A 22,774-nucleotide genomic window follows, 5' to 3' on the forward strand; every position below is an offset into this window, starting at 1 on the left:
CATGGGCTGAGATGTCACCAGTATGCGGATGAAACCCAGCTCTATCTGTTGTTGGGCGGCCAGTCTGACTTCAAACCGGAAGATCTGGACTGGGTGTTGCAAGCCGTGTGTCAGCTATGCTGCCTTGAAAGTTGGAAAGGTTGGTCTGTGTCTGGTTAATTGCTATTGCATTCCTTTCTGTGCTTTTCCTGCTGTGCGCCGAAACGCTTATCTATACAGATGTGCAGGAGGGTGTTGTAGTGTCTGGGATTTCATTAGGTGCCGTGGGAGAGCGTTAGTTCTCAGCTTCAGCTACCTAACGGTCTCTAAGCCTTAGCCCGCATGCGGGAGGCCGTCTAATTGGCCAGTACTGTGGGGGGGGGGGGCATACGAATACCCTATATCCTATTATGCCCATGGGGCCGCCGCCATTCTTAACAGTCCCTATGTTACTGCATCTATAGCTGACCATTTTCCACCCCTGCATCACAGAGGTGTGCACTTTTGATGCTATGCCTATGGTGACAGCTGCAGTGGTTCAGAGTGAGATCTGAATCAGGGAGTGTTTGAACTGGCAGGAGAAAGAGACTCCCTTGGGTCCAAACAGCAAGCTACATCAAATTAATGTAAAGGGATTCATGTTTTCCTGCTATGTTTGCTTTGTCTTCCTGTGGTCCATATTCTTTGACCTTTTTTCTCTGTTCAAAACAGGAACTCGCCCTATCCATTTAATATGTTTATATGCTCTGACCCTTGGGACAGAATTGGCTGCAAAGATTAAAGATGAGAAGAACAGTTGGCTTCTATTGTAATATTGTAGTTGTCCTTTTGTAGACTCATCATGATTTTATACTGTGCTGAAAATCATGCACATGGCTCATGACAAAAAGTTGGGAGGATCCAGAGAAATCCCAGACTGAACTGGATGTCATGAAAGAACCACGTGCTTGAGGCGTATCCATGCTGCCCCATGAAAGCTAGAGGCACTAACCCAGGATAAGCCAAGTGTATACTCCAGACAGAAGTGGCAGTTTAGCCAGCCAAGAGCTTGAAGATGTCTTTAACTCCAAAGCCCCTGGTTATGGGCCAGTGTTTACTTCAGGGACATCTGACATTTACTCAGCTCATTGGGTCCTAGGTTGGTTTTCCTTCTCTGCTTTGCCCAGTTTGTCCATGCTGAAGTGCAAAATAGGACTGAGACAAGCACAGTCTGCATGGCTGCCTTTGAAGAGAGGCCTTAGGAATCCAAGAAAGCCAGCCAAAACACCTGCCGTTTTCCATGTCATGCACTTGGAAGCCCAGCTCCAAAGCACTGATCAAAAGAGCCTGAGAACCAATGGGGTGTACTGGTTACAGTGACAGACTAGGATCTTGGAAACCCCGGTTCAAATACCCGCTCTGCCACACACTCTCTGCCTAACCTAACTCACAGGGTTGTTGTGAGGATAAAATGGAGGGCAGGAGAAAGATGTAAGCTGCTTTGGGTACCCAGTTGGGAGAAAGGCAGGTATAAATGAAATGAATGAATGAATAAGAAGCTGAGAAGCAGTTGTGTGATTATGCCCCGACGTATCACCTACCCTCACAGTATGCGCCTGGCCCAGCCGGACAGGATTTGCTAACTTCACTTGAATCTGTGCACAGTGAAAAGAGCCATTGACACCAACAACTTCCAGCAAGCCATCATCATGCCTAAGATCGAGGGGGGGGGAAGAGAAGCAGAGATGTTTACTACCAACAATTACCAGTGGTTACCTCGGGTTCCATTTTTTAGATTATTCATCATAGGAGCCCTGCAATCAATAGATAAATGTTTCTCCTTGCAATCCAATCAATCCAATTTTGCCATCCTTACTTAGGAACCAATTCCCTGGATGGAAGGACCCCAAAGTATGAGAAAAGGAATCACGTACAACAAGAGAACATCCTTACCTTGCCAGAGGATAAAGCTCATCTCCCATTCCTTCCCACAGTCTACAGCCACCGCCCCAGTAGCCAATATTCAGAACTATAATCCCTTCCAAATTAGGCAGATCGATTCTCTCTCCATCCAACTCTAGCTTTAAAAACATACAGCAAAGCATTAGTGTGACTTGGTAACAATGAGCTGGTTCATGCTAGCTCTTCGGGAAGGTCAGGAGCCCTCTGCCCCAACAGAAAGGAGCTACAATTTTGCTTGTAGGAGAGCAATTCTCAACAGTTCACAACAGCCTGATTTTATGGCTCAGTAGGCCGTGGTGAGCATGAAAGAAGGGTGATCCAAAACACCCAACCATGGCTCACTGTAGGAGCAGCCCACTCCAGACTTCTCTAAAGAGGTGCCCAGCTCATGCTTTTGATTCCCACGTGCCCAGGACAGTAATTTGTCCTCTGACTGCGCTTCAGTTAAATATTTCTCAGGCCATATCTATGCCTGCAGCAGAATGGGCTGCACCATGACATACTTCAAGTGCAGGATTACTTTAAAAAAAAAAGAGTTTAAATATGCAAAGGGCTTATCTCCCTACAGCACTTGTATGTATATTTGCTAGGAGTTTTTAAAGTAGGGGTGCATGGAAAATTGACCTCTCTCCTGCCATCCACAAACAAAAGTAGTCAGCCCAATCATCTCATTGTGCAGATCAAGCCTCAGACTCTTTTCATTCTGGAGTCTACTGCCTTATAAGTGTTTTTCTTGGGAAGAGAGGAAAAAAGCAAAGCAACTTCTTGGGTGGACAAAAATAGCTCTTACCTCAATCTTTTTGTTCAAATCCTTACATTCCTGCACTAAACAATCTTTGGTTCCATAGAAAAAATAAACTGCCTTAAAAAAAAGAGAGAAAGGAATGTTACAGAAAACTGAACATGAAGGTGTTTTCCAAATGATTATCATTGATAAACTAAGTTTCTCTTAGGATTTAAGGAAAGAAAGGGAAGGAAAAAAATGCACTCGAATTTCCTAAACTAAGGCACATGGCAATCTTTTGACCCTATTAGTCACCGTGAACATCCAGAACAGAATTATAAAACCTGGATAACAGACTTTCTGCATCCAATTTCAAACTCAAAATGTATTCTGGCATTTGTATGTTTTCCAGGTTGCAAAATACCTATGGAATTTCAGATATATCCCAGTTCCTGCTGCAAATGCTATCACTATCTACAGAAAATAAAACACTGGAAGTAGGGTGGTACTTCAGGTCCAAGTAATAGTCACATTTATAGAGTAATCACCATGAGACTCTGGGAGCAGACTTAGTTTAAGACAAACTTTGTGCAAGGAAGTTTTTAAATGAGGAAAGTTTGTGTTCCCTGCAGTACTATCAAAGTTCAGGTGCTCCCAGAGAGTCTTGGTGAATCATGCTCAATGAATGCAGATATCTGACGAAAATATATCTGTATTCCTTTGATGCACTGCTTGAAATGCAAGATTAAAACCCCACTAAAAAGGGGGAGACAGTTCTGCAGTTCAGGAGTCATTATTTATTTATTAAATTTGATTTTATTTTTATACCACCCATTCCCTGTAAACAGGGCTCAGGGCGGTGAACAACAGTAGATAATACAACATATATCAGGTAAACCATTTAAAGCTACAATAAAATTCAGTCAAATTAAATCAGATGGTGATCAAGATTCCCAAGTATGCTACTGCCTTGCGGAAGGTGGTGGTGGTGGTGAGAGTGCCATGGTCTGCCAGATTTATTACAGGTTTGTAAACAGCAGGTGTACAGGAACAAACCAAATCATTTCCTCAACTGCAACCCAATGGAATGTAGAAGGTTTTGGTTTTACCCGGCATACCTTGTTAATAATCCTACTGGAAAACAGAGAGGGAGACTTCTTACGATGCGCGTGAAAATTTAGAGCCATGAGAGCATCTGGCCCTATAGAAAAATAGTTGTTCATTGTGAAGACCTGAAGAGGGGGGAAATGGAACAAGTAGCTTGAAAAATCCCTTGGAAAAACAACAAGAATGGTATGTAACTAAGATATCTTACTGTATCATTGTAATTAGTTGGTTTAGTACAATTAGTACTGTCCTTTGGTGTACTGTGTACACCAAAATAATATGCAGACTTCCTTCTTTGTAAAAAGTCTGTTTAGACAGTACTTGTATGCCTACTTACATGAGAATTAATCCCAATGAATAAAAAGGGACTCAACATATAGAGGCTCAGGCTGCACAACACAAAAACAGCCCAACACTTTGAACCAAAACAGTCACAGTGGAGAAATAAATCCAAGTATATTTTATTCACATATATAGCAAGGAGGTAGGTCACATGTCTATTTCAAATAGAAAATGGAGCACAATGGTGAGGGAAGCCCAACTCTGCTCCTTCCTTCTCTGCACGTCACAGATTTAAGCATTTTTTTCTTCCACTTCTGGTAAGGGCTGGGAGAAGACCTCTTCTGAACAACTGAGTACAATGAGGTGTGTCTGTGTGTGTGTGTGTGTGGGGAATGCAGGCTTTCACCTACATGTTATACTTCCTGTTTAAAAGCAAAGAACCAGATCTCACCCCTTGCTTTTCGTATATTGGTAGTGATTGGGCACTATACCAATACTCTGAAATCCTCACAGTTTCAGCCTCCTTACAGTTCAGAATGTTCAACTGTTCCCAAATGCACACCATGAAAGTCCTATAGAGAGGCTTTATACATATACACATGATCTGGCCACAGCAATTGATGCTCTGACTATATCCAGGTTAGAATAATGTAATGCACTGGATGTGGGGCTGCCTTTGAAAATGGTCTAGAAACTTCAACTAGTCTAAAATAAGGTAGCCCAGAGCTAGATACAAGGAATGTATCACTCTGATTCTGAAAGACCTGGGCTGGCTGCCCGTTTCCCCCCTCATACACAATTCAAAGTACTGGTTCTTACTTTTAAGGCTGGCTTAAAAGGTACTTGAAGGACTGCCTCCTCCCATATTGTCCAGTACACCAGTTAAGATCTGCCTCACAAGCCTGGCTCTCTGTGCCCCCGCCTTCAGAACTGAGGCAGGAGGCAACTAGAGGCATGGCTTTCTTGCTCATGGAATGTGCTTTCCCTGGAGGCTCTCTTTCAGGTGCCAGGCCAAAACATGTTTCTTTTTAGCCAGGCTTTTAATTAAAGGGTTAATTTTTGACCACCCTTCTTTTAGAGCTTTTACTTGGACACTATTAAATTCATTTAAAATTGTTCAGTGTTTTTACACTCTGGCTGGGCTTTTAATATTATATTTTAATGTTTCATTTTTTATTATGTTTCATTTTGTAACTCGCCTCAGGCAAGTTTCCCAGAGAGGCAGCATAACATTTTCCCAAACAATAAACAAAATAAATGTACCACAAAGAGAGACGATGCTAAACCCACATGTAGACTGTGTCACTTCAGACAATAAGTGAGGCTCCCTATGATGAAGCCTCTTTCACACAGATTTCAGAAAAAAACTAGTCTAGGCTCCTTCTCTCCAAAAAGCTAGCTTCTAAATGCAGGGGGTTGGGGGAGGGCACATGTGGATGAGCATTCCATCGTATGAGCCCCCACCAGTAATCAGCACAGTTATCACATCATTTGTGAGAACCACGTCCAATGTGCTTGAGAACTGTGAGGGACGGAAGTTAGAGGTTTTTTGGTAGTGAAAAAATCCCTATATTAGGAATCTTAGTTTAGGAGCTCTTGTAGTATATGTCTTTTCATCTTTAAGTTAGCTTTCAGGATACAAAGAAAGCTTGTTTACTTAAATGCACTTCTTTTCAAACTTACAGCAAAACTCAGGATGGGCTAAAGCAACGTGTAGTCTACTTTTTAACAATCTAGGACTCCTTGTGGTCTACAGCACATCCTTTGGATTCTCAACAGTTAAGACATGACTAATGAATCTGAATATGCATTTTTGCTTCAGAACATATAACAAAAGCACTCTGGCTGGATCCAACCAAGATCCACTTAGCCCATCATCTTTTGCAAGAATCCCAGCAGGCCCAAGGTGGTCCACTAGAAATTGGCTAGTTGTTGTGATCATGGTCTACCTTCTGCCCAGTCCAGGTTACAGCAATTTACTTGCAATATAAACTCATCCATTTCCAAGTCATACCTTTTGTTTTCTTAAATTGTAGTATCCTTTATTTGTTACCTGGACCTTCCACCTGAAAGAAAAAGTTTGTTACTTAACCTAATTGCACATAACCCATTTTTCCCCCAAATAAACCAAATGGCAACCCACCCACCTCCCAAAACCACAATAAAAGAAGAAGAAGAAGAAGAGAAGAGATTGGATTTATACCCCGCCCTTCACTATCCAAAGGTGTCTCAGAGCGGCTTAAAAGCTCCTTTCCCTTCCCCTCCCCACAACAGACACCCTGTGAGGTAGGTGGGGCTGAGAGAACTCTTGACAGAAACTGCTCTTTTTCAAGAACAGCTGTGCCAGAGTTATGGCTTGCCCAAGGTCATCCAGCCAGGTGCAAGTGGAGGAGTGGGGAATCAAGCCCGGTTCTCCCAGATTAGAGTCAGCGAACTTAACCACTACACCAAACTGGCTCTCCCAGATTACAGTCCGCACACTTAACCACTACACCAAAAGAGGCACCTGAAATGTTACAAAGATCACAGACTCAGCTCTGTGTCTTGCTGCATACTACAAAGTTCCTTCTTCAGAGGTATCTTTCATGTCCGCAACAGCAGATGAATGTAAGTACCATCTTCTGTCCATGCATGAGTGGGGACATGTCTTTTCACAGGTAGTGAGTACAGTCCCTTATAGGATCCCAGAAGTGAGCAAGCCCTTTAATGGACGTCACCTCTTTTCAGTGGGATCATTGGGACCTCACCCCATTTCAAATGCCAATTTCACAAAAACACCAGCACAGTTTGTGGGGAGGTCACATTTTGATACAATGCTGCTTGTCTTCAACCTTCAGAGGACAAGACAACCTTGTCAAACTAATTCTAACCCAAGCATCGTATGGAATTTCTCTGAACTGGATAGACCATTTCTTATCTGAGCTAGCCCCAGGTGGAGAAACTCCTGGGCACCATATCAACAACTGCAAGGATATTGTGGCTCCCTAGGCTTTTCCACTCCCACCCTCTTTCTAAGACTTAGTTCAACTGCCTTCAAGAGAACCCCGGCATCTTCATTCTCCTTTGTAAGAACACCTTCCTAAACCATGGAATAATGTAGCCATCAATGATTTAAAATCTCCTATATGAAATTACCAAGGGGAACGCCGGCACCTTTGACTGACATGCTGAGGTATGGTATTTTTTAAGATGGTATTTTATATTATTCTAGGCAAATTATTATTTTAATGTTATTTCAATTGTATTGTACAATTTAATTGTTGTACACCGCCCTGAGTCCATCTGGGGAGAGCAGTATATAAATCAAATAAATAAATAAAGGACATCATAACCCTTGTGAGTAACTGAACTTAACTCCCAGCACTGCCCTACTCCCCCTGCTGGTAAAGCTGCTTGCCAGTGTCTGCAATTCTGAAACAAACTTTGGCCTATCCTAGCCTTAATGTGCCTGATAAATTGTTCTTTACAGCCAATAGCACCAAACTGACGATATCTTTGCAGCAACTCCAAATTCATTGATGCAAACAGCACTTTTTTTTTGCTTTGGTATCTAGACAAACAGATGACCTATACAGTGTCTTTACTTGTCTTGGCAACCGACTGTATTTGCTTTAAGTTTGTTTCATGCCACAGAGACCATTTAAAATGATTATTACTTTGGAGCATGTTTAAGTCTAATAAATATGAATATGGAACCACGGATCTCATCCATGCTGGATTACTTGGGTCTTTAGTTTGTATTACCGGACACAGTATTTCTGTGATGACCTTTAGTTTTAAAGCTAAAGACTGACCAGGACATCATAAACTCCAGTCAAAATTCAAAGTATTGATCTTAATCGCGCTTAATAACTTTGGACCTCAGTGCTATGGAGACTGCCTTCAGTATGAACCACACCCACTTCCTCCATGTGCCTCAGTCATCTGACCAGGCCCTGTTGCGGGCACCTTTGTCTTCTGAAGTTCAGCATATGGCTGCAAAGAAGCAGGGATAGCTTGGTGGTAGTTCCGTTCTTGTGCCATTCTCTCTTGGCGAAGACACACACTCTTTTTTGGCATTTAATAATACGTTTCATCGTTCACCATCTATTGATTTAAGTATTTATATACTACCTCTCAAAGTCCAGGAGGTTACAAACATTAACACCCAAACAAAATCAAACAAAAACACAGATTCAATGGACTACCAATAAGGCTCAGACTAAGAGGTAACAGATGCTTTGATGGAAGGCACAAAAGCTATCAGTAGGAAGTATAATGGAAGGGCTCATCTGTCACTGGACACCTAAGGTCATCAAGTTAGTGCTCTATTGCTGCTGCATTTTTAATTCTTCTCGTGCTTTGTTAATGGCGCATATATTACTTACTATGAGTTTTGTTAGCAGAAGACCTACAGTTACTTAATGCTTTTTTTCAAATCCTATGGTTGCAGTAAACTTTACTGAAGGCAACTCTGCATGTATGAAATTCTTAGGTCTTGCTAACAGTTTTTAAATATTTAGATTTTTATGTTAATGAGAATACATCACCTGGATGTAAGGGAGGGGCCTATTCAATTTCCCCATTTGTACCTATTCACATAAATACAGAGTATTTATACTATGCACTGGAAACACCTAAAACCATTAAGATCGTGCTGCAATTTTATAAAGGGGGCAATGCTACACTGGTGCTATTGTCTGTGCTGGAAGGTCTGGCTTAATACTGAACTGCCAGGCTTCTCTAAAGCTGCTTACTAAGTGAGTCTCTGATCTCTAATCACCACAAGCTCTGCTTCCATCTGCAGTGGTTGCTGTGTCTCTGCACGACCCCTTGCCCTTACAATGGCTTAACTGGGGTTCTCTTGCTTACTGCTCCTCTCTTTAATCTCTTTTACAGTGCAATTAGAATTACTGGTAACAGAACAATGTCTATTGCCAGTAACTAACTCTTAATGCAGACAGTGAAGCAGAGCCATAGAACTGAATCCAAGGGATCCTTTCCTCTAAGCACAGAGCCTTCCTGCAGGGCAGGGAGCTTCTGGGGAAACACACCTCTTCCACTGGAAGAAGTCTTCACTGTTAAGAGAACTGGACCTTCGTCTCCAGCCCACTATTAATTAGGCACAGAATTCAGGGTTCAATATATAATATCAGCGCCCTGACGTGAAACACACAGATACTTTTTGCTTTGCAGCTCACCTGTCCAGCTTGCTTCCATCAGCCTCCATGACATTACGTAGGATGTGCTCCACAGGGACCTCTCCAGCATAGCCAGCACCCCAGCCCAGGGTATTAGACAGGTCATTGCCCGTTCCCAAGGGCAAAATTGCAACCTGTGGGACATACCGCTCTTGCCCCTGCCAGACAAAAGAACTCAGCTTTCAAAAGCTATCGATGTTACAGAGCTGTTTGCTCCTCAACCTTCTTGTGTTTAATCCTGGAAGGTTAAAGGCTGCTTAAATACTATTAACTGAAAACCTGCTTCAAGGGCTATTATTAATGGCCCAGCTGGAAGTCTAACAAGAGCAGATTGCAGAGCTACGTACTAATGACAGAAGAGTAAAGAGAACAGAGCTTGCAAGAGGAAAGCTGTGTACAGTTACATACTGTTCTGAGTAACCAACAGAAATACAGGGGATACATAATGATATGGCACAGCTCACTCTTGTTAGACCTTGGAAGCTGGATGGGAGACCACCAAGGAAGACTTTGCAGAGGAAGGCACTGGCAAATCAGATCTGCTTCTCACTTGTCTTGAAAGCCCTTCACTGGAGTAACCATAAGACCCCTTGAGATCTCCAAATGTCGGGAGTATTTTTACCCTAGCATGCTGTAATGCTCTACCTTCAGCCCTTCTGGAAGGCAGATGCCATCGTGTCCTGCTCCCTCAGTGGCTTTGCCCATGTCATACAGGGGAAAGTAGAGTCTATTGAACATGTTCTGCTGCACTGCCCATTCTCTAACATCATCCGATCAGTATATTGCTCCAATTCTCTCAACCATACTGGGAAGATCTGAACAACTGTATGTCTTCCTCCTCCTTGCTGAGTCCTCTCAGAAAATAACTTACAAAGTTGCCAAATTTTGCCTGTGGGCCTGTGGGATAGGCAAACGGCTGATTTGAGTACCAGCGAGTGCCAGTAATTCTGCCTGTTTGCGGAGGATATTGCTTTGTCTCCCCTCTTAATTTGTGTTCATTGTTTTGTGCTTCTCACATTTCACGTGTTTTTCCTTTTATCAGGGAGCTGATCTAGCACCAAAATAAAGTTTACCGTATAGGTTGCAACCAATGCTCCCTCTAAGCTGTGGAGTCTTGTGAGCAAAAATTCTACTTTGTGAGCTACTGGCATTAAAGTTGTAAGCGAGTGATTTGGCTACTGCATACATTGGTTTGCTTTGGAGCCATCCTTCCTGAGCTAAGACAAAAATGTGTGAGCCGGAGGCTAAAAAACTGTGAGCTCACACTAACTCAGCTTAGAAGGAACACTGGTTGCAACTTGACGGCACTTATGTATGTAACAGAAATACAAAACACACCAGAAAGTTATTGGAAAGGGGAGCTTGACCTTGCTACACAGAGGAAGCCTGCAGTAGGGATTTTCGAAGTGGGAAAAAAGGGCCTCCCAATGACAAAAATCCCAACACAACATTTCCGATGCCAGGCCAGGCGTCAACCTGAGAAACAAGGAAAAAGAGCAGACTTCTGCACCTGAAGAGCACCTATCAGCATCCAGGAGAGTAGCTGCAGTGTCAGGGAAGCCTGGGTTTAAACTCTCACTCGGCTGTGAAACAAACTGGTTATTGCGAGTATAAAGTACATGTGTGTTTTGGGCTGGGACGGGGACTAAGGACCATGTACACCAACCTAAAGTCCAGGACAAGATTAAAAAACACTAACAAATAACTAAATGCTTCAGGGCCAGAAGCTGGTACAAACCGAACACCAAGTCACTAGAATAATGAACTTGCGGACGAGACTGAAAAAGAGGCACACGGAAACGCTATACCTTGATCTTCATGTCATCAATTGCATCCAAGACCCAGCCCACAGTGCCGTCTCCGCCACAGACAAGGATTCGAGCAGAATTGAAAGGCAGCCAGGAGCAAAGCTGAAGCGCTTTTGCAGGGGTCGTTTTGGTTAGATCAAAAATCTGCATGGAGGAAGAGAAGGGGAGCTTATCCTTGCTGCCCTAACAAATATTGCATTTCATAGGCTGAACATCCTCTTCAAGAATGCAAAGTTATGTTTCACTATACAAAATGGTCAACAAAGTTAGTCCTTATACACAGTTTAAGTCTATGTGGCAACACTCAATTGTCACATTTTAGGAGACATACTGGGGGTGGGTGGGGCATAAAATAAATCAGACCATCCCTTAAAGAACTTCAAGATCTCGGTTCGCCCAGATTGAAAGAATTGGGTTCAAGACTGAGAAGAAGAGAGGTACAAGTTTGAAAAACAGGAAGCAAAAGAACAGAAGGTTTCTGTCAGAGTCTCCTGTAACATTCCCCCCAGCCAGGCTCAAGTGACAGAAAAGCTGCAGCTATTTTCCAAAGCAAGCTGAATATTTTAGCAAAGCTTTGAAGAATAAAAATATACAATTTTTCTAAGAATGCCCAAGAGACTGTGTCTGTCGCCTCTCTTCTTAAACACCTCTCAGATTTCCAAGCAGGAGTTTGCACTGATATTTATTATTTATTTGTCGTATTTCTAGCACGCCCTCCCTGCTTGAAGCTGATTGAAAAATCGAGTTGTAAGATGGGTCTTGCTGCAGGGACTTTTGAACCCAGTCAAGTTGTGGCCATTCCGCAATATTCCTGCAAAGGAGGTTATCCCAACAACGCTGCAGCATTCAAGCTACAAGTGTTGAAGGAATCGCAGTCTGTGCAGTTGTTTGGAGGCAAAATTTGTTCTTGGGGGTTTGGGACACTTCTCTGCTGGCCACTGAGCAAGATTTAATGGGGGGGGGGAGGTGGCAAAGAAAGGAGACGTTCACCGACATAGCAAAATTGAGGGAAGAAGAGTAGCTGTGTTACTATCATCAATGATAAGCCAATGAGCATTTTATGCCTTTGACAGTTAAACAACAGCATCCATACCATGTTTCTAACGACTGTATGTCATCTATTTACCTAGGCACCGGATACAAAATGATCCACCTTGCCTCTCAGTAAAACGCAATTGTCATTGTTATGAAAGCAGGATCTCAGCAAAATGTGTGCAGACTGGACGACGGACACACAATTCTCACACACATGCAGATACTTTAGATGCAACTCCATGACTGCTTGGCCACTGCTAAAACAAGAGTTTCCAGGCCTCCCAAGGCTCAGAGTTGCAGAAGGTAGAGCATGAGAGCTCAAGGGAGCAGAGCCCATCCTTAAGGGCAAAGCAAGCCATGGTTCCTGGTTTATCATCCATGCAGGATTATTACCTTTCCTATGATTTCCCAAAATACGATTTATTATGATGTCCTCATGGCTGCTTTTCAAACCACCCTGTCCCACAGAAAGCAAAAAACTGAGGACTGGTTGAATGTGACGCTTCAGAAAGGCCAAGATAGGCCCTGCCCACTTGGCTTCTCGCATTGAGATTTATTAGCTCCTTGTCCTGGGAACTCTGAGAAAGAAGCCAACAGCCAGAAACCTGGGGGACAAGACCTTAACTGTTGCATCTCAAACTAAAACAGCACAATTACCTGAACTGAGTTTAGCAAGATCTTAAATTGTCCCAGCAACGTTTCACCCATATTGTTCCCGCTCCGAGTATTAGCCAGGATTATTAATGGAGTCCAATGTTGTCCGTAGGAGGAAGCTAACTGCAAGAAAAAGAACAACAGCAAATTCTTACAATTTTATCTGAGTAGAAAAGCAGAGGAACAGAGGCTTTGATCTCTTCTCCTTTTCCTTTAAACTGTTTGGAAGCTCACCAATTATGTAAGGGAGACGTTCTGTGCTGGTTGTAAAAAGAATAAGAGTTACATAAAAACAGCTTTGCAATTTGCACCGTACGCTCATTTTCCAATTCAACACTAAACTGAAGGGTTAACGCACACACCCATGGCCTGTTTTTTTGTGTGCTTTAATATTAGTCATTTTTTTTAAATCATGAAAAGATTCCAAGACTAGTGAAATAACTGTTTTAATTTTGATGCCAAATTGCTGCAAATAGCAAACTAGCTTTTCAGTTCTTCCAGAACTCTTCATTGGGTTTTTTTTGGGGGGGGGGGGATAGAAGAAAGAGATGTTTCAGGACATGCTGAAAGTTCAAAGGCTTCTTTGGATATTTCAAGTAGCTATTATTATTATTATCAACTTTTCAAAAATAATTTTGGTGTGTTAGTTTAGTTCACTTATTTTTTCAAAACACCAGAACAGATTAGGGTTGCCATCCCCCCGATGTGGGTGGGGTTTTCCCCATCTTGGGAGCCCTAATCTGCTGCCAGCCAGCTGGCCAGTGGGGGGAGCCTTTCCCCCCAAAAGCCCCATCTCACCCGATGTGATGACATCACCCAGACGCTCTAGCATTTGGTGACCAGAAGACCCTGTGAGCCAGGCTGAAGCCCCCTGCCAGGACACAGGGAAGACCTAGCAACACTAGACCAGGCAACAGACCTTACATTGCGGTCCAGAGGACCTCGGTCAGATTCATATCCGGACTGCTTGATGTTATGGAGATTTAAGTGTGCAACAAGTGGGATGGAATCTGTATCTAGATGGCAACATTTGTTGAAGTCACATTTGAAGATTTGCCAAATGATACATTGCAGTCATGACCCATTCGGATGCATTTGCTAGATGCATTTGCTAGATTTGCTAAGTTCAACATACCAACAACCTCTAAAAGGAAATACATTTGGATGGGTGTGAGAATGGACCCCTACACAGCAGTGTAAGCCTACCTCTCCTACTAATTAATAAATGTGCCAATAAGGGGCAACATGTCTCTTACATCTTATCTTGCAATGAATTTGTAACTGTAAAGTCTGCAAGAAGCCCCATGGTGGCATAGCAGGAAAAAAATGGTGGGAAAATTGCACTGTGAGGGGCTGGCAGTGGGGAAAATGGTGCAGATGCAGGCAGGATCATTTACGGGGAATGAAAATGCAGGCCACCGTTCCTTCCAGACAGCAAGATATTGTGCTTGGACAATGTTCCTTTAAAAAAGATGGGAGCAGAGCGGGCTTGGGAAAGAAAATGTTTAGGAAATGTTCAGGAACACCTAGAAAGAGACTGTTTAGAGCACGGTGTTATGTGGATGTCCCTCAAAGAACCCCCCAAGTTTGGAAAGCATATCTATTCTTTATTCACCTTGCTCTTTGACTGGTATTACTTTAGATGGGATTTAAGATTTTACTTCAGGATACAGTGGGAAACTAAAAGCAAGTGAATCATAAAATTGTCTCACAGGCCACTGGATCCAAGGACAAAACTACAATCCAATTTTTGTTTTGCAATCCTAAATTCATCAAGAATCATGTCTATAGTCCCACTGAGTGCAGAGTGTTTTGCGACCCCTATTTCAATCGTTTTCACAACAACCCTGCAAGGACTGCAGCACTGTCATTTTACAGATGGGGAACCAATTCACATGAAAGCATGTCTTGGCCACAATGACTAATGAGTTCATATACAAGCTGGGATCTTCTACACCAGTCCACAACACCGCACTGATCTTAAGCAAGTTCCTTTGAAATCAACAGGTTTCGTTCAAAGTCCACACACCAAGCATTATGATTAGCTTTATGGCATTCTCCAAAGCTAGATGAGTTTGAGAGAGGTTTAAAAAGCCAGGCAACACCAAGAGCATTCATGCCGGGCATCGATCAGCCTGTTCCCACTTCCACTTCCAGCAGTTGTCTTACATTTTAATGTTTTCCTGGATTCACGTGCCATCTTTTCTTTTCTCTCCAATTTAAGGTTGTCTGTACTAACCTGAAGGCAAACATCACAAGAAAGCAGTGTTCCTATGCTTCAAGAGAAACCCAAGCAGGTAAAGAATACAGTTTCTAAAAACCCCATATGGATCCAATGCTTCCCACACATCCCATCTGAGGCCTGATTTGCATATGCAGGAGGAAGTAAATACTAAAGCAGCAGAACAAATTGCACCACTTTGGCACAGAGGTGATAGATTTTCATTTGGAAAGCTACTTTGCATTGACAAAAAACCCATGCAATCAAAAACTAGTATAGCAGGAATAAAGTTTCTACCCTTCCCCCCACCTTTCCCCTGCTTTCTTTGCTGGTTTTTGTTTGCAGGGAGTTAACATAGGAGCATGTTCCAAAAGAGGATTCTCTACTGGTAGTCTGAAATGATGCAGTCCATTTTACCACTTCATTTCTTTGCAGAGAGGATACCTTGCAGACATCTGTAGATACTTCAACCGATATTTTAAAGAAAAAATGCTTTGAATAAATAACTATCAGATGAAGGAAGACATTTACATAAACACCCTCACCACAGGAAAAGCATCCACAGATTAGGATGAACACGCAAAGCAGCTGTCACGCTGGTGAAGCCCAAGTAATCCTTTAAATTCCACAATTCACAGGTATACAACAGAGCAAGGCTTACCTTGCCGTAGTCCATTTTCTTGTCTTTACGCATCTGACTGACACTGAACAAGTAATAGGGTGGGATAATTAAGTTGCGAAACTCTCCCAAATTACAGGTCTCGTTCTTCAAAGAATTTTGCATACATTCATCGTGCACAGTGTGCTGGCACCAAATGCACCTGAAGAGAAGAGGAGAAGAGTTCAGAGGGCTGCTGTGTATTGCAGGGCTCTTCTTTTCAAGGGGGGAGTGAGGGGGGGAGTGGGAGAGGGAGATATCAGGCTGCAGCCAGCACAGAGCTGTAATTAATCAGGAAATTCTCTACCACCCAATTATTTCTTACAGCTCACAAGCAGCCATATGGGTTTTGGCTGATACAACTGATCATCTGTTCTTTGCCAAAAATGACATGCTCTGTTCATGTCTGTGCTGTGGTTCAATATTTCCATCCAAGCATAAATCAAGAGACCAGTTATGAATTACAAAGCATCAAAACGGCAAGGGCCCAACATACCCAAACCTTGCTGTCTCCCTCAACAATAGCACCCAGTCTTTAGTTTTGGTTAGCAAGACCACGATAAGAACAGTTTCCACCCACTGCCTCATAACTTTCATTTTTTAATCCCACTTCTTCTCCAAGGAAGGAGGTCTGGAAAGTATATAGAGTGTTCCTTCCCCAAATTTTACCTTCGCAACAGCCATGAGAGGGAGGTTAGAATGAAAAAAACCCCCAGTGTGGCAGAGCAGCTGTTAGCATTTCAGATTAGACTCTAGGAGATCCAGGTTCAAATCCCCACACTGCCACGGAAACTTACAGGATGACCTTGGGCCTGTGACACATTGTCAGCCTACTAGACTGCTAGACCCGGTGCGGTTCAAATCCAGGATTTAACAGTCAAAATTCAGCATCCTCGCCATTTTACCCAAATGGTACCCACTACAGGGAGTCCAGAAATCAAGCCCAAGTACTTTTTGGAAGCACTGCAAGCCTTATCTGCTTGAGCTGGCCCTTGGGGCTCAGGGCTCGTGCAGGCACGTGCGATTGCATTTTAGGCTGTTTTTCTGCCTTCTTTTCGTCCAGTGAGAGCCTTCAAGATACTGTATTTGCATCCTTTCTGGTTGTTGTTGTTCAGTCGCACAGTTGAGTCCGACTCTTCGTGACCCCATGGACCAGATCACGCCAGGCCTTCCCGTCTTCCGCTGTCCTCTGAAGTTTGCTCAATTTCATGTTCGTTGCATCTATGACACTGTCTAACCATCTCATCCTTTGCCGTCCCCGTCTTCTTTGACCTTCAATCTTTCTGGTACAGCTACCTAAAAAGTGCACATCTATTAGATCATTTCTTGTGCTCTGTTTCAAAAAGTGAAAGGTGTAGGCAGTTTTACAAATGCCTCTCAATCAGTATTTTCAGTGATAAAATGCTTTGTATATAGATTATGGTTATTATGCCAAAAGAAATGTTAAGACTAGAGGAAAATGCAAGCCGTTACCATGACCAGGAAAGCCATATGCTGATCTGTTAATCTCTTACCAACATTACATCCTCAAATAGTAAACAGAGAGAGAGAGCAAGAGACCAGGTATAAATATCTTTCCTATGCAGGAAAGACTTGGGTGTTCTTTGCTGGAAAAGGCACACTGCGTACTTTGGTACAAACTTATTAATATTAAAATATTGCAAAATAAAGTGAATGAGGTCCTTAATTCAAGACGAATAGTCTGAGCTATGAAGAATCTTTTAACTCTATCTTAGCTACAAACATGGAAGTTCATTTGGAAGGCTCATTTGAGAGGGGGCATCCAGAAACCCAGGAGGAACCATTCCAGTAAGCAGATGCCTTAATATGTTGCCAGTGGACAACATATGTCCCAGCAGGTGAAAGTGGCACCTTTTAGGACTTACAGCTGGGATTTTGGGGAGGGGCAGGGAATGAGTGGGGCTATTATTCAGCACGGGAAATAAAGAACTATACAGTTTAATTTTTTTTAAGGTGAATGATCGGCTCCTAGCTTCATGACCGAACAAGGATTTGAACCAGGATCTTCTAGGTTCTAGTCTGACACTTCTACCACTAAACCACACTAACTGTCTCAAGACTAAGTTGAGGAGGAGGACTGGGTCCACATGATTTTGAAGATTAGTACTTAAATTGGATATATTCAAGCCCCGATGCTGTACCACTGAAGCAAGACCAAGATTCCAGAAAAAAGTTGGGAGGGGTGGAGGGGGAAATAGGATGTTTAAACTCCTATTATCCAAGTACAATTCCAACCTGAACACAAGATTCAAAAAGCCTTCAACTACTATTTATAGTGCCCTCCACACTAATCCATCTCAAAATGAGATCAGCAGTGGTGCATTCCACAGAGCTAGAGAGGCACGGGTTCTGAATAAATGGTTGGTTCAAGAATAAGACATTGACCTTTCAACAACACATAGATTCTCTCTTATTGTGGTACACAGAAACCTTATTGCATAACATATCCCCAAACCACTTTGACATATAAAAATCTGCTACGAAGTCTGTTAATAAGCCTGGCTGCAGGCTTCATCAGCATATCCCAAGTACTAGAGATAATATTTATACAAGCATCCTGTGTTGATTTACTTTGAGCCAGGGCTCAGCCCAGGAACCTGCTTCCAGAATTAGTGCTCTGCTCTAAAGTATGCTAGTTAATAACAAAAAACGCCTTTGCATATGCACAGAGTGCCGTTTCCTTACAACTAAGTAACCACAGCTCATTTCTTCACATCTGGGATTCAGGGCATGGCTTCTAGGCACCTGTGGCTTCTAGGCAGACTTACACCCCAGCAGTGCTGACTTGGTTGACTTCTGAAATGCCCACCTAACTCAGAGATGGTGTGGATGCAAGTGAAAAGAACCACCACAGCTACAGTCACCCTGCCCTCTGGCACATCTGCTCTTACCAACATATTACAGAGGAGTTTTTACATGCAACTATGGCTTTGGAAACTATTACAAGGATACTGGGGGGGGGGGCAGATAGCTGTCACAGTATATTCTACTCCAAAGAGCTTTCTTCATGTGCCTGTCACAACACTTGTTATTTAAGAGCACAGCATCCCCTTTCTCAGGATATGACATGTACTGAAGTTCACAGTATACTATACAACAACCCAATATACTAGACCTATTCCTTGGCATATATAGGCATGTTTGAAAGATACCAGAAGTGTTCCAAAGGCAGCCTTTCCCAGTGTTGGTTTATCCTGAACACCTCAGACTATGAAACCACCACTAAATCTAAGGTAACAGCAAATGAACATGTCTTGGGAGGTGGGGGGAGACAATCAAAGCAATTTTTTTTGTAAAAAAAAGAGACTTCCCATGCACTCAATTTTTCCTCCTCCTATAAAATAGGGAGTTCTAGCCAGGGTTCTACATGTGTCCCTTCCATACCAGACACAAAATTCAACTTCTTGAGAATTTCCACATTGATTTTTTTAAAAGCAGATTTCTAGTTTTTATGACTAGATTGCTAGCCAGAAATCATGTAAGCAATGCTTGTTGAAATCAAGAGCCATAGGAGTTGCTGAATTATATTTCCAGTGGGGGTGGTGGGATCAGCACTCCTTCATGATTAGCAAAACCGAAAGCAAACATGCATTTATGCCGTACACACATTTGCATACTGTATCTTGATTTGCCTAATTATTGCATTTTAAATTTTATTTATAAGAGACTAATCAGCCCCCCCCCCCTGCAAAGAAGCCCCAAAAGCAGCACTGACGGGCCCTTAGCATAGAACTTGGGATAGCTTGGGAGCAGAATTTCTTAGTATAATGAATGCGCATTCCTGGCAATGACTTACCTGCACATTTATTCAAGGATAGGCAGAATAGCCATCTGCCACCTCCCAAACTAGCATTTGCTACACAGTCTTTTGCCCCTCCATGCCTCACACATTAGAAAGATGATAGCATCTACACATAAGTGGTCTGGTTTTTGCCCACTAGGAGTAACTTAGGGCCATAAATCAAAATTATGATTGTCAAACATTCTATATATATTGGCATCCCAATATCAGATATTTATGCCAGCATACCTATATATTACTTTAGTTTAGTGCCAGGTTTTGCAACATTACACTGGCACAGTCACAGATGCAGTGATCAAGACAGCATCCAAATTACATCCCACAATGACGTTTCTCAGTAGAATCTGCTTTCTGGAAGGTTTGTTTATGATGTGAATGGAAAGGTGAAATCCCAGCAAGCTCCCTTCTGGATCTGTCTGAGGCCTGACATATCTATGAAAATCCCTTGAAATGTCACCCATGGGTATCTACAGAGAAGCAGCACTTCCCAGGGCCGGCTGAAAGATGGCATAGGTGCTGCATACAACCTAGGGCAGGGTTGTCTTTTCCTTCAGCCCCCAGGTACAAACACATCTAGGCAAACAGGCTTTTTGAAGTTTATGGGGCCATTCCAAAACCATGAACTGGTGCACAGTGGCTGGAAAACTGGCATCTGGATATCCTTCCTCAAGGTTATCAGCTAGCATTTCAGTTTTATATTGTGGGTGTTTACACTAGTGATTAAGCACCATATATGATGACTCCATAAGGGGGAAAGAAAAAGGCCAGTCTTATTATAAAACATTTTAAAATCCCATCCCTTGCACTCATTCCTCTAGCTCACATTGCAGAATGTCATCGTGACCGAGGCTGCGCGCATTCCAATGAACGCGCCACCCAGTAATTATCACTCAGTAGTCTTCATCTTTCCCCCTCTCCCTATTTAAATTAAATGGAAGTAGTGCCATAATTTCAAGTCTCGATAATGTTAATCAGGTCCTTTGTAATCAGGTTTAACCCCTAACGCTACACCAGAACTCTCCAAACCCTACATGCGTAACTGCCATTGACCAAAAAAATAAGAGCTGAAATGGATTTCTTCTTCTAGTTGAAGAGTACACTGCTCATAGTTTTTGAGATGATCAACACAGAATCCCTACAAAAACAGCCATTTATATACACAAACAACGCATACATCAGCTGGCACTATGAACAGCATCCTTAAGAAATAAGAGGAATCTATCTCAGAATTGCAATGAGATAAGATCACTGCTTGCTGTAAATATACAGCAGGTGTACTGTACAAACATGACTGCAAAATAAATGTCCAGATGATCTGCACGAGGAAACTGGCTTTTAGGGTAATAAAAACACCTGTGCCCAATGGTGGTGGTGGTGGTGGGGAAAGAATTCCAATGATAGTTTCACATTCTTATATCTGATGAATTTTGCTCTTAGAGAGTCACTCCATTGAAATCTTACTTGGAGCCCCTCAGCATCCTGTCTCCCTAGTTATGCCAGCTCCACAGCAAATAAGAATGGTATCGTAACAGAAGCAAAGACAGTAATCTTAAACTAAACCAGATACCTGCCACCAATGGCACTTGTGGGGAAAAGGTCAAGCCCATGTCAGAGGCTTGAAGCACCTAATTAGAAAGTTAGGGAACGTGCATACAAACGACTAAAAAATAAGACTGAACCACATATTATATAAATAGTCCCAAATTGGCTTGACTTCTGGAAATGGCGGTACAATCATAAGTAATTTTACAGCTTTTTAAGTCCACTGACTTCAATCAATTTTGAAAAGTGCAGCTCTGTTTAGGATTGCCCTGGAACGGTCATAAAAATGGTGACTCATATAGTGCTTCACAGACATGTTTGCTGTCTTGCATGCACTGCGCAAGTCGCTCAAACAGTACATTAAGTGATAAGGGAAAATAAGGCAAGTGATTTTTTCAACCATATCTCAATAAGCCAACATGGTTTCTCTCTGTGGCCTTATATGCAAAGCCAGTCCATTTTTTACCAGATAGCCTTTGCTGCTAAATGTTAATCATTAACAATCAATGCCTTAAGAAGAACAAGACAACAAACTTTTTTTCAGTTTGGTAAAGATTCCCTTCACAGTTACCTGGAAGCAACACTTGCTACTAGGAACCAGGTGGGTGCACCTTTATAAGCTAGGAATATGCCTCTTGATAATCTTAAGAAAAATGCATCTTCTCTCCCCAAAATTTATATACAAAGGTATTTTAAAGCTGCTAGAAGAAGCTCTTGCACAACATTCAGTGTCAACAAAGTCAACAAGAACATCTTACATGTTCTCCAGAAACAGTTAGGGGAGCCCAAAACTTAGGAAGCCCTAGACTCTTTCATCTTCATGTACAGAAACACAAAGAAGCAGCAGTCTTTGGCAGACTGGAGACATTGTGATGGGATATAAAGAAGGTGATGGCCACTAAAGAGCACCTTGAACAAAGAAAGCTACAGGAAATCAATGCAGACAACAAAGAAAGGTGTAGCACATTTGTGCACTGGACCCCTGTTGTGTAACAGCAATAATCTACACAGCAATCTTCAAGAGGAGACCTCCAAAAGGACGTATTACGGTGGTCGAGTCTTGGGTGCAAATACCTGGACACAGTACTTCTACCATAACACTGTGATCACATTTGTATCCTTAGCATTACCTGTAATCACAAAGCTTGGGTTGATTGCCACACTGCTGGTTGCACATGACACAGTAGCTGCACAGCGGGACATTGCCTCGGATCCAGCGGTGCATCATAGAGACCCCACCTTCACCCCTCATCATGATCTCCTTGCAGAGGAAACGACGCTCAGCCTTCTTGAGGCACCCTTCATCGACACACAGCCCACAGCAGTTGCAGAAAGCTCCCTGGAGAATATGCTGAGAGCAGATGCAGCAGTAGGTGGGCTGGCTAAAGAGGTCCACATATTGCCAATCATGCTTGCTTTTGCGTACGATGTCCTGTACCAGCCCTTGCCTCCGTGATCGCCGAAAGCTGCACCACAAGGTGATAAGTATTGGTACAATGATCGAGCAAAGAGTCCAAAAGGCCAAACTCCGTTCTGCCAACAGTCCTGAAGAAGGGATCAGTCTGCTGCTTTTGCCCTTGTCCATCCTCTATTGATTTACTCTCTCCTCTATAAAGGTCAAACAAAAGACAGGGAGGTAACTTGGGGTCTTATAGGCCCAACAGGATGACTGCTGATATAATCGCATTCTCCGACTGGTTAGTTCACAGTTCAATATGAAGTCACCATTAACAAAATTCATTTCAACAATGCCACTGTCTTAATCTCTATGACTATCATTGCATATCACCTTAACGGTCACTCCCTCATTAGGCCTCACA

At 42.7% G+C, this 22,774-nt stretch overlaps 1 protein-coding gene across 1 annotated transcript in view; it reads right to left on the minus strand.

Moving 5' to 3' along the window:
• DGKE (diacylglycerol kinase epsilon) overlaps window positions 1-22,539 on the minus strand; it is a 25,479-nt gene extending 2,940 nt beyond the window's left edge. The window contains exons 1-10 of the mRNA XM_015428083.1: window positions 22,085-22,539; window positions 15,593-15,752; window positions 12,714-12,833; window positions 11,022-11,165; window positions 9,214-9,371; window positions 6,048-6,099; window positions 3,763-3,876; window positions 2,711-2,782; window positions 1,912-2,039; window positions 1,560-1,671 (exon numbers count right to left, since the gene is read on the minus strand). Coding sequence (XP_015283569.1) covers window positions 1,560-1,671; window positions 1,912-2,039; window positions 2,711-2,782; window positions 3,763-3,876; window positions 6,048-6,099; window positions 9,214-9,371; window positions 11,022-11,165; window positions 12,714-12,833; window positions 15,593-15,752; window positions 22,085-22,539 — 1,515 coding nt within the window. The remainder of the gene's footprint in view (window positions 1-1,559; window positions 1,672-1,911; window positions 2,040-2,710; window positions 2,783-3,762; window positions 3,877-6,047; window positions 6,100-9,213; window positions 9,372-11,021; window positions 11,166-12,713; window positions 12,834-15,592; window positions 15,753-22,084) is intronic.
• Window positions 22,540-22,774: the final 235 nt, after the last annotated feature.

Source organism: Gekko japonicus, unplaced genomic scaffold (assembly GCF_001447785.1).
Source record: "Gekko japonicus isolate JY-2015 unplaced genomic scaffold, Gekko_japonicus_V1.1 scaffold1091, whole genome shotgun sequence".
Lineage (NCBI taxonomy): Eukaryota > Metazoa > Chordata > Lepidosauria > Squamata > Gekkonidae > Gekko > Gekko japonicus.